Source organism: Haliotis asinina, chromosome 5 (genome assembly GCF_037392515.1).
Source record: "Haliotis asinina isolate JCU_RB_2024 chromosome 5, JCU_Hal_asi_v2, whole genome shotgun sequence".
NCBI classification, from domain to species: Eukaryota; Metazoa; Mollusca; class Gastropoda; order Lepetellida; family Haliotidae; genus Haliotis; species Haliotis asinina.
Window position 1 is genome coordinate 23,695,350 of NC_090284.1, and position 13,287 is coordinate 23,708,636.

General features: G+C 38.4%; 1 protein-coding gene across 1 annotated transcript; it reads right to left on the minus strand.

Annotated features, from left to right (window-relative positions):
- Nucleotides 1-4,176: 4,176 nt before the first annotated feature.
- Nucleotides 4,177-12,921, minus strand: LOC137284261 (homeobox protein unc-4 homolog). The gene is made up of 3 exons (XM_067816007.1): nucleotides 12,594-12,921; nucleotides 10,033-10,208; nucleotides 4,177-5,645 (listed from the first exon to the last, which is right to left on the minus strand). The coding sequence occupies exons 1-3, from the start codon at nucleotides 12,919-12,921 to the stop codon at nucleotides 4,824-4,826; spliced, it is 1,326 nt and encodes a 441-aa protein (XP_067672108.1). The 3' UTR covers nucleotides 4,177-4,823.
- Between the last annotated feature and the right edge of the window lie 366 nt (nucleotides 12,922-13,287).

A 13,287-nucleotide genomic window follows, 5' to 3' on the forward strand; every position in this document is an offset into this window, starting at 1 on the left:
GCTGATTACTGTTCCGATGTTCCATGAGCAAATGATTATGATGAACATCAAATAAAAATGAAACTAAACCTACTGCATCCTTCCCAGCCGGTGGCACCCACTGAATGATCCATCTTTTCTGTGTTAATTATCAAACACCCACATGTCTAATTTGCATAATGAAATTGTAAATCATTATGTCATTGTTAGGTGTAGGATGGGCACGTTAGCCTTCAATGGTAAATGGTATCATCAGCTTGTGATGCTCTTACTGTCGATCACTGGTAATTATTTAACACAGCAAGCCTCACCTAGAAACTCCGATGGTTGAAATTATGAACAACGGCCAAGTTTTTTGTGTACGCTCCGACGCAGTAATCCGGATATATTTGATCGCCTCCGACGAATATCATATGACACCAGATACAAGCTTTGACGCAAAGTCCCAAGCGATGTGTTCACGGAGTAGATATTATTTATCAATGCTGTTAAATATAGTCAAGACCAACAAACTCTACTACCAATCCAAATTTACACACAAGAAGCTTTATCATCAGTAGGTAATACAGTATTCGCATATTCGCATGTGTATATAAGTATATAAAGTGAGTGAATATTGTTTTACGCCGCTTCAAGAACCAATATGTCAAGGTGGGACACTATCAATGGGCTTCACGCATTGTATGCATACCCATGTGAGGAGCTGAACCTGGGTTTTCGTCATGAAGAGCAAACGGTTCAACCACTTGGCTACCCCCACTACCTCTTATATGACTTTAAGACAAGCATGTATTACATCCCTGTGATTGATACGGGGTGATATGAGTCTTAAGTTGTTTACATGTGAGTGATGAGGAAGGAAAGTATACAGTTCTGATGCTGAATCCAGTAGGATAGAGTTTAAGAATGTACTTGCACGGAAGGAAGGAAGAATTACAATCAGTGGTGCAGCAAGCAGTTTTGCAATATGAGACTATGTAAATGTTTCTTTGTGTTTGTACATGTCATAGTATACTCGACATCAATGTGTGATAAAATGTTTGTGTTGCACATGTCATAGTATACTCGACATCAATGTGTAATAAAATGTCTGTGCTTACAAATGTCACAAGGTTTATAGTATACACGGTTAGCATGCATGCTGGAATCAGAACGGTGCATGCTCAAGGAAGGCAGGATTACCGGATTCAACCCCGTGACAATAAGGCAATGTACCGCCCAGACACTTCACTAAGTGAGACGTGTCCAACACCATCACCATTTTAGCTATATGACGGCAAGGGAATATCAGGCAACATACATGGTACCCAAGTGGCGATTCGAACATTGGTCTCCTATCTGATGGTCGATAGCCTGAACCACTAGACTGCAACACTGCCCCTTGAACAACACCATTTCTGTGTACAACTGCTAGGGAGTGAGCTGCTATTTACAAATGTAACAGTATTCCGAAACAGAACAATTATCATTCGAACCATTCTGAAGATAATTTTGTCACTGAGCAACAAAACTCCAAAAGTTTAAAAAGTATATGACTATACATACACCTCATGTAACAATATAAACATATACTAAAGTTATTCAGTTGTAAAATTGAAACACTACTTTCATCTAATTAACATATGAACTTTCTCCCGTCTCATGCACCCCAAAACTTGTCTAAAACCCCAACATTCCTTTTATCCGGTTATCAAGTTTTATTTCCCTCGAGAGCTTAACGTTTACATCGTCACACACAAAACATTCAAATTGACTCATCTGCTCATAACACCTAACCACGTTGCAGTACGCCTGGGGCTGTGTCGAAGAGATGTATTTGATCCTTCGTTCTTTACCAGTCTATTGTTACAAACTCACCGAAGTGATGCATCTAGATATTAGTAAAACGTCATGGTATAGGTATGATCCATCATCGAATCCTCTGTGCTGTACGCAGTGTGACATTTGTGTCGAGAAATTAATGATAATTGCGATAACGGTAATGTAATTGCGTCTGGAATTCAAACATATCATTTAACAGGGTGAATGAATCAAGAGAAATATTTCATCAGTCAAGTTTATTCTGCCATGTTGGCTTTCAGCTGTCTGCGTTCAATATTTTTCAATGCAGGAAAAATGTGTATGTGAGTTATAGATCACTTCCATATTATGCAATATATTAACGTTTTGATAAAAGAAAACAATGTACACATAGAAACACGAACATGCACAACGCTCTCCCTCTCTCTCTCTCTCTCTCTCTCTCTCTCTCTCACACACACACACACACACACACACACACACACACACATACACATACACACGGGTGAAACACTGGCCCAATCTTACATAGGGTAGTTATTAATTCGAAGAATATTGTTTATTTGTTGCATGTGGTAAAACACAGCGTGAATATTCAGGTAAGATCGAGTGATTAGACTAGCTGACCTGGTTCATGTGTGATGCTAGCCATATTATCTGTATTGTGTGGATCGATGATCGAATACAGATCAACTGGACAGCTCCACTGTTTACATTTACTGTAATGTGAAACTACAAACACAACAACAAATACTTGACCAGAAATTAAATTGTTAGCTAACGCTTTATCGATGATGTTCCACAGACGTAAGCGACTTGACACCATTTATACAGATCTACCATTTTGCTAGCGTCGTTGCCTATTTGACTTTAACAATATTTTATTTTTACTTCTTGTATATGTTGTCCTTTACTTTTTGTGAAACTGTTTGATGTTGACAGATATCACGTCAATTTAATTTGACTTAAATAAATGCATGTCATCAAAAATACCTCTGCCTGATGCTTTGTCATAATTGTTTTAGCACTTTTTAAGTGTTTTAACATTACACTACATTCCATGTTTATTACCTGCCTAGGAAAATAGACTGGTCATCAGTTGAGACGTACATAGTTATAGTCTCATGTCACTGTGGTGTCTGCGCAGATGCGATTATCAAATCATATGTGAATCATGAAGAACGCCAATCGATAACTTAAGCCAATCGATTAGCGTTAAGTTTCAGATTAAGAGTAAACATCACTGTTTCGAAACAGTTAAGAAACCATACACTTGGTGTTGTCTTGTCTGTTTTTAACGACTGCGGTTATTCAGAGGTGTACACAACATTGTATAATAATGGTCTGAACATACAGATTAGTCCACTTATGCTCACTACCTGTGACAGGGTAATTATTCCAATGCTAAACATATTTCATGTCAAATGTAAGGAAATAAATAGACAGCTATTCATGTCTGATTTACGGGGAAATGTTTATTTAATTGTTTGAGTGGCTTTTAGAAAGTTGGGGAGTTAAAATGAAAAATACGACTTTATAGATAACAACCTCTTGTTTATTGCATAATGCGAATAACAAATTCTTACACCGTTATCAAGCTTATGTGTCTACAACCAAATGATGAGAAGCATATTTACGTGTGTATGTAAATTATATGATGCCTGAAACTGCAGATATCTGCCTCTTCTGTCACAACGAACTGTGCTTGTTATCATTCTAACAATAACATTCCTCGTTGAAAGATACACAGCTTGTTATATCCGATAGATATATAACTTGATTTGTTTGATGTCATCAATATGTTGGCGACTAAATGCCCAAACACCGCAAGATGACATTTAAGTCAGCCTGTATGTAAGTACACAGAATGACCAGACATGTAGAAGCTGGTCTACAGCAATGTTTTATTAGAAACAATACGATCCAATGTAAATTTTAGTAAATATGTATGCTCTATATCACTGTGCGTGATATACGAGAATGAAACACTGTTCTGCTCTTTATAATGTTGTTCAGAATATGGTGCCTCTTGAGATTGTATGCAATTTATATGATATAAAGCATAACAATATTTATAGAAGACAAATGCTTCCTTGCTCGAAATTATATCACTGCAAGAGAGGATCGAGAATAAGAAGGGGAGGGAGCAAGAGAGACGCAGACGAGGATGGGGAAAGAGAATGGGAAAGTTCAAACCGGCAAACCGAATAAATCTATCTCTCGCAGCAGAAATACTGCGAGGTGGTTCATTGACAATCTGACGGTGATAAATTAATTAAACCTTCTAAAACGACGTGAAAGCAAAATAAATATTTTTTTCCTATGTCTGGAATCTGTGTCGACACCAGCACACATCCGTCAGCATCGTGACATCATAAACATAACATACACATAGCATACTGTAATAGGGTTTTATTGTGACCAATATAGACCCGAGCATAGTCTAGTATCAAAGTATTGGCTACTATGGCACATTCTCAACAAATACTCAACTAAACGCCACAAACACCACATTCATACGCTCATATTCACCCCAGCATTCACACAGGTGTACTGGTTTCACCCACACAGTTTCACATAGTGGCACTTCACGTTGGGTATCGACGAACTTTCACCGTGGCAGTTGTTGCCAGTGACTTAGTATGAAATCCAGTCTCTACGTATCAAAACCTTCACATTTCTATCACATCTGTTTCACAGATTTGGACATATTGATCTGAAAAAAACACATTTGTCTTTAATGTAACAAACATGTAATTCATCTGAAATTTCTTTAAATACTTAAACAGTCAACCTTGACGATCACAGCCTACAAATGGGAGTGTTATCGGATTTTGTATGTATTTTCCCCATCCAACCTCTTCTGTGAGAAGTCAGTTCCTCATTGTCAGTTTCACAAATAATGATTACACCTTCTCAAACTCAGTCCGAAAAGGGAAACTCACCTAAACGTTCTGAACTATAATGAACCCTAGTATTACAAAGAGTATCATGAGGTTCATGCATCACAGACTAACAGGTACAGCTACTCGGTCAGCTAAAATCTACTGACTGCTGACACACTTTTCTTCCTCCTTAACGTCTTCATCACACTCTTCATCCAATGCCTCTTCCTCACCCTCGTCACGGGAACATTCGAGTACATCGATATGCTCTTCGGCTACCTCTTCTTCTTTGATTTGCTGCACCTCAACACTACCACTTTCTTCCTCCGATTTAACATTGTTCTTCTCCTCCTCTTGAGTTTCATCATTGTCTTTTGATTCTTTAACACTGAGGTTGTGTGGCATATTTGTGTCACTATCACCATCATATTCTTCGTCTTCGGAGAGCTGTTCAACCACAAATCCTATTGGTTGTGTTATAGGGAACAGTGGCATCATGCCCAGAGCTAAAGGTCCTAATGATTTACATGCTTGCACACGTGGGTATTTTGAATTCGGTCTTCGACCACGCGGCACTTTAGGCGTTTCTAGAAGACTGTCTATACTGAAAGGGCACTTCCGCTTCTCCGGTTGGCCATGGTTGCTGTCATCACTTCCGGTATCTGGTCGGGTATTAGGTGATAAAAGTGACGAACTGTACGGGCCGTCACTGGCGGAGCTGGACAGGTCAGACAGTGACAAGAGGGACAGTTTAACCTTTCCATCACCTGAAACTCGCCTCTTCTCTTCGAGTCTGCGTAGACGATCTTCCTGCTTCCTTCTTTTCTTCTCTGCACGCTCTTGTTCTCTTCGCTTCACTTCTTCTGGGTCCATTGGCTCCCCGCTGCATGTCTGCGGCTGTGCGTTGTGGGCTGGGCGCCCGGGACCTTTTTTCGTGTTTTCCTTCTTTCGCCATTTTGCCCGTCTGTTTTGGAACCAAACCTAAAAATGAGGAAATAAAAGTTTAGACAAACTACTTTTTAAGTTTTTATTGACAGAAAATAACATTCGTTATCAATTTTAAGCTTCATTTGTACGTGTAACACACAAAGTAAGTACCGTTTTGAGGAACTCATCAAAACCAATAATACAGTCACTGACTGTCAACTGAATAGAAAAACCTGCTCTAGGCATAGTAATATTCTCGTTTACACTCGGTGAACTACCCGTAGGCTTCTTTAATTGCGTTTTAAGTACCACTATATCTTATAACTAATTACACAGATATAAATGTACCCCGGTTTTATTTTCTCCTATAGATTTCATTGACTGTATTTAGTGAGATGTTTAGAAAACGTATGGTTTATTGGACAACTCTCTCTGTCCAGCCACCGTTAGCCACTTTGTTGATTCGAGGAGAAGATTAATCTGATTTTCTAGCTTTTAATGACGTATTTAGAAAGATCATTTACGCCGATCACAGCCTTGTTTCCAAACAAACGGCTACCAGTCAGGCCCGACTCCTAAATCCCTTAATGTGTGCTCGAGATTTCGATCGATATCTCGCGAGATCCTTCATCGTAATTCGTTGCAGTTTTAATTTTTACAACGTAACTCAAGCCCGCGCTTTAATAGACATAATAAACACTAGAGTTGATCAGAGAGCTACCAGACTTGTAATGTTTAGCAGGAGCAATGTTTTCATTCAATTTCTGCTCGCTTCTTGAGTTAGTAAGTAGCAGAACTCAAGCAGACGACACGATCGCTGCACGCGCCGTGTCCCATCGATCTTTGCGCCCTCGGTCGCCTCAGCGGATGCGCATTACCGTGTTTCCTGTTTGAACTACACGGAACAATTATCAATTCGAACCGTGTCTTTATCATAGACGCTGATACACAACAAAGCCGTTGTGAGAAGCCAATTAAATGATTACTCATTTGATACTCTCAGTAATTGATTTGACACTGCCGTGCTATGAAACCGAAGCTCTCAAAGCCAATTGTCTGCCATTCTTAATCGCTAGGGAGATTCTATGGTCACGATAATTTCTGATTTTCCAATAAATGGTCTTTTTAAGTTGCGAATCGGGGTCGTATTGGGCAAATATTACTCCAAGTTGAAAACATTTTCTCCTTTTGACAAGAAGACGTCTGACAAATCAATGTATGACTTTGTTTATTTTGCTCCACCAACAACGTTGGCTAGCAACTCGGAACGCCCTGTTCGTCCGCGGTGCTAACTTCCTATCCGTATTTGCTTCATTTAATCAAGTCAATTATACACGATAGGTTATTATCATGTTCGACCCTAATTTCCGGAAAAGGTTAATTAGCTGTGTAATTATATTCAGGTAATTAAAAGATTGGTTAACATAATTTCAGCCTTGAATGACTCCTACCATTCCCTGAAAATCTCGACCACAAGATAAAAAAACACTACACACCCAGCCTGTGATTACAGGCTGTCCAGTATAATTCTACTGACCAAGGTCCTCTTGTGTCCACCTTGTAAGACTTGATGGATGGATTGACGCCTGGTTCAAATTTCATATCTTAAAGTCGTCTAATTCTTAATAATATCGGTAAATACATTAAAATAAGGTTTTGAACAACCCTGTGGTTATTTGGAAGTAATTCGTGTTAACGAGACAACATCAATAGGGTGGTCATAATAATAGCCTGTCCTGCTACTCATGCACCCGACCGGGGTAGGGCCTTGTTAACTGTGATGTATGGTCGTCTAACCGCGAATTATGACAGGGCGTCGGTGGCACAGTGGTATCAGTTACAAGGGCCTGGCGGTTATTGTACTTCAACACGCCGGGTAGATCCTAAAACGTGTCCACTACGATCTTAAATGTACCGTGCCTAGGTGGGATTTGGTCCCATCCTTACCTAGCCCAGTACACTGAGACTACCAGAGACAGAGACGAGAATACATACCTATATACATTACTATCTAAACCTATCCCTCGGTAATTGAATATGACGTTGTAACCGAGCTAAAAGTCACGCTTTTATGTCGAAAGGGTAATTTTAGTTGAGTAGCCTATCACTGAGGCCTGGTTAAGCGGATTTCAATAGTTAGAAATTCGGGTGTACCTCAACGTCAAAGAAATATCAATTACCGCCATCAGCGAACATTAGCTAACTTTTAAGATATCATCTGACGCCGAGGAAAGTGGAGTGTTTAAAAAGATAATTGCATCAATTATTATCTGACGGCAAAGTGGAATCATAAATTGAAATGCTGTACAATTGCTTCAAAGGTTTTACAGAATGCCTGTTGAGGAACATCCGTAGTAAGGACTTTATAATGGGGAAGATTCACAGCGCGCTGCACTAGAATGGGGGTCAGGCTCGTCGGAGCTTAGCGCGTCTTGGTACAGAATATCAATTAAGAAAATCTAGCATAGTTAGTCACTTGTTCGAAAAATAAATATTGATAATAAATTATTGCTGTATTTAAGATGGTGACAATTTGGGCACCCAGACTATCGTAGCCTCCCGCTTGGTGCGACCGCGGTTCACTGAGCCGGTAATATTTCTCATTCAAAACCATGAAAAAGCAAAACGACAGATGATTAATATATCATATTGCTATCATTGACACGTATGATGTAAATAGTTTTTATCATACACGTTAGTGGTGCTGTGGGAGAGACAGACATTATGTATGAAAGCCACCTTTGTGTGTAAGAAGTAGGGTTACATCGGACATTCGGCGTTGATAAAGGTGCATTTTGTTCTTTTGTTAAACCAGGAATATTTACAACCCCGTATATCAACTGACTGCATCCAAGTAGTTTATTTCAAAGCATTCGTAATCCTTGTTGTATTTTATCTGTATCAGGGATAAGAGGGTTTAATTTCAAAACTATGTAAGTCGTACTCTAGCTGGAGCATCGGTCGGCGATCAAGGGCAACTTCTAAAGCGATTATTTCATACCGTTCGTATTACTAAAGCCACTTGAGGGACATGCGAAAAATATGGTCTAAGGATGTACCTCATTTGGGTTTGTGAATGCTGCACAATGATTCATTGTCCTCTTGACTCGGGGCATGGTTTGAAAACTGATGAAGATGTTTCTACAATATGTGTTAGTCTAAACACGGGTTGTGTAAGGCAGCGCGGTACAAACATCAGCGTTGTGTGACAGCACGGTGACAACGTAACGTTACCAACATCTACAACGTCCCCCGAGAAACGCGCGAGCCTCGCATACATGAGAAGATGGGGTGCAAGTCAGTTACGTGATGGGACATTAAGACGGGGATTGAAGGAATATGAATGTATAAAGACTTAAATTGAACTATTCGTTGTCTCGCTGAACAAGTGTTTAAGTAGCAGCTACACACAGGGGGTTTTGTTGTGATGTCCGCGCTTTGTGGACATAGGACAGCTATAGTCCGTCAAAGTCCACACACAAATACAACCTATTTTGCTGACTTAACGTAAGGTACTCCGATGGTCGCTGAGATATTAGCTCACATCCCGCGATGTAATTAATTCTAATTGACAAGTGTTTGCTCGGATCTCTGTCGAAATGCGCGTTGCCCTGCTACTGAAAATCACTCCAGACATTTACAGTGAAACAATCTGTAGATGTTATACGATACGAGTAAGTTAGAGAAGTATTTCCCTGGGGGGCCCGGGGTACAAATACGGTGGGTGGCACGGGGGATTCGGTAGTTCACATAGGTAGTGCTTTAACTTTTTTTTTAATTCTCTTTAATTGTATTTAGATTTAATACAAAGTAAATAGAGTTCTAAATACCCTTAAACTTTACGTGTTAATTACATTGGTCTGAATCATTTTGGGTCGGATCGAGAAATATGGTTAACTGCATAACATTGATTTAGGGGTATAAACATTGTCAGTATACTTGCCGTTCACCTAGCTAAGGCATATTATTCTTTGATCATATTTTCAAAAGTTAGTGATACTGTGTATTCTTGTATAGACATTTTCAAATGAAAATAATTTTGTTTGAAAATAGAATCAGGAAATATTTGCATTTGTTAAACGTAATAATTTCCGTTCTAGCTAACCTATTCAAGTTTTCATATATATTTATCTGACATTGATATCGATACAATTACATGACAGGTTATAAACAGTAAAATGAACTGATCATCAAATACATTATCCGTTCTATATTATTATCATCTTGAATATTTTTACTTGATTCTATCTTACAGACTGAGGGTAACAAATCTAAATATTGCTGTTGGTGTAACCGAATTTATATCGAAAAACATACACTGTGTTCTCTCTCATTAGAAACTCTCTTCAAATACATATACCGAGGGATCTATTTTAGGATCGATAATTAACAGAAACTAAACAGAACGTCGAAACAAAACGTTTCGATGTAAGTGACGTACCTGAACACGAGATTCCACGAGATCTAGTTTGAGAGCCAAGGCTTCACGCATAAAGACATCAGGGTAATGACTATCTTGAAACGCCTTCTCCAGTTCTTCTAACTGCCAGCCAGTGAAATTTGTCCTTGTTCGACGTCGTTTTACAGACTGGCTGTCTTTTCCATCGTCTTTTGAATCTGAAAAAACAATAACAATGATATATGTGATAATATAACGTATGCATTCATAGAAAACATGATCCTAGTAATGTTTAGTGGCGTTTGTTCAAACGGCGTGCATGTTTATATCATAAACAAATAAGGACGTTTTCAAGTGCTGAGAATTTTCTGCTCAGAGCTCATTCAACCCAAATACAATGCATCTATTTTGTTGATCATATGGCATTATATTGCTTAACAAAACATCTCGCTGACAGGTTCAAATGTGGAACTGTGGAATTTGAATTTAAACAATCCAAAAACATGTATAACTGATGTTTGAACTATCTCAACTCAATCTTCAGGATATGTATATATGTGTGTGTCCTTGCTAAAGGAAGGAGACAATACCTACGCTATGATGTTATATCCTTCTAGGAGAAAGCAAAGGAATTTAACTGTCAAATTTCTGTCATGTCTGCTTTTGTTTTCTTGTTGTCAACCTTTGTATATAATCACACCCACTTCGGGTTATCAACTACCGATAGTAAACGACTAATAATAATTAAACAGGCACAAAAGTATATAGAATATTTCTAAACGAAAAGGCGATTATAATATCATCAGCACGTGCTCTTATGTTTATGTACAATGATTTTGATATTTCTATTCGGATAAAATATCAATCAAGCAATAATGACGTTTGTTTACTTTCCAAAATACTAGAACGTACAGTGTGAAGATCTATCTAAACCTAAAACATGAGAACGATTCGGCCGCTATGGGGTTTAATTGATAAATAAATACTCGAGGTGTTAAATCACTACCCAAGTAACAAACATGTTTATTTACTTCTGAACGAATAGTGTCGCACGTGCTGTACATGTAATGATATTTTCTGAAATAGCTCTGTTGGAATATGAAATGATCTTTTTTGATGCAAAGCATTGTATTTTTGTCCTGCGATGTTGTTGATGGGCAGGGACAATATTTATGGGATGAAGAAGATACAATCGTACAAATTATCCAGTATCGAACCAAACTGGAAATATATCACTCAACAACTCCATCAAATTTGTCTGGATCTCCGAAGGCACATCGGTCTTTTGGGGGCAATTCAAAGAAATAGCATCCTTAGAAATTCATTCTTTTCCCATGCTTTCAAAACAAAAGAGATAGCATTTATGGATAACAAGAAATTAAAGGTACTAAACTTCATTTTGTTTCAGTGTAAATGGAACAGTTTTAATAAGAAGTGCTATTTTCATTTGCTGTCTGCTCAATCGCGAAATAGCAATCGTAAACTGTTCACATAAGTGACTTGTACCCCCTTGATATTCAAAAACAATAATTTCATTTTACATTTAAAATTAGTTTTTGGACGTGTTTATGACCAGGATACGAGACGTGTACATGTTAAAAGCAATATCAGCAAGGAAATGCGACACGTTATAAAAATAAAATATGTATTTTATAGAGTAGGCACATTCTGAAGGGTTACACATATATTCTCCACAATGATATAAATCTCTGCCTGTAACCGGCTTCAGTCACATTATCAAAATTTCAATTTGGTTTTCAGTATTTATTACAGGAGATAATTTTGCTGAAAACATTTCATCAAACCAGTATGCTTGTAAGACTACATTGTTGTTGATTTACTGACATTCTCTATAGGTAATATAGCGAGTAGGAGAAATGGTCGCCTCGGCTATATTTACATAAACAAATTTATCTAAATTTAACTGGTAACTGGAACCAAACAACCAGATGATCCGTTGTGTCATCATTATCTGTGACTTATGCGCCAACTGACCACGAGTCAAAACATTTATAGCTAAAAGTATATTTATTTCCACTGAAAAGTGATAAGATAATTCAAATTTATCACTATGGTATTATTATTATTGAATACTGTTCATTTTCCTTTAAAAGGTTATAGAACAAGCATATACTTAGGCAGAATCATATTACATATTTACTTATTTTTATTAATGTTTTATAACATCATTCCCTTTGGAGAAACGATTAAAGTAAAACATGTGAAGGCATATGAACTAAGCTTACCGTGTTTAAATCAACCAGTTATTAACGATGGTTTTGAACAAAGCTGTTTATCTCAGATCCATTTTATACATATATGACAACAAGCAGTAAGCATACCTAAGCAGGTTTACCACGAAAGACATCTTCAAGCAGTTGAATTAAACAAGTCATCTGTGATGATATAGTGTTATTATTAGCTTAAAACAATAACATCAGTGATTATGTCCACAAATGTAAACAAACCAAAATGTGGAAAGCATGACCTTTTGTCTATAAATACCTTTGAACAATTACCAATTAAGGTTTCAATAACAAATCATCGATCAGTGAAAGTCTGTTAGCAATAACAGTTGTGATTGAATGTCAAGAGTTACTTACCCCTGCTATGCGGAGAGTCGTGTTTGCCTGAGTCTTCTTTGTCGACGACAGGAGAAGAACTTCGTGAACGAGACTCCCCGGTTGTAAGAATTCTATCCACGGAGAACTTGACAGGACCGGTGGAATAATAGCCCTGGTTTATGCTACAATCCAAAGCTGCGATCTGATCAGAAGGAGGTCCTGTCACCCCTTGTAGGTGTCCGCTGTAATGGGGGTAGCTCTGTAACGCTGACAAGGCCGCATAGCTATGGGGGTAAGACGCTTCTAAAAGATTCATCTGAGCATTTAAACTTTGAAAGTTAAAGTGGTGTCCGATATTGGTCAACATTGCACACTTGGGAAGATACTGTGAGATTGACGGTGGCTCCGCGGGCAGTCATCTATGAATGGGACCAAGGGAACAGAGGGTGCATGTCGCTAGCCAATCAGAAACCTTGGTTTGAGTAGGGTCGAAGGGGGCGGGGCTTGAGCTATACCCGCCTGTCGCTTGAAGCGAGAAGAGCGCACAAGATAGCTGTAAATAAAGAGAAATAGTGAAATGACATTTGATTAATGTGACGTTAACAGTTCCCCATAATGAACACATGGATTGAAACAGCCCGGGGCCAAAAACAAACCTCGATTAATAGATTTTATACACATTAGAAAGGGGTACCTCGGAGTCGGTCGATCAGACGAGTGGATGTGTGCAATA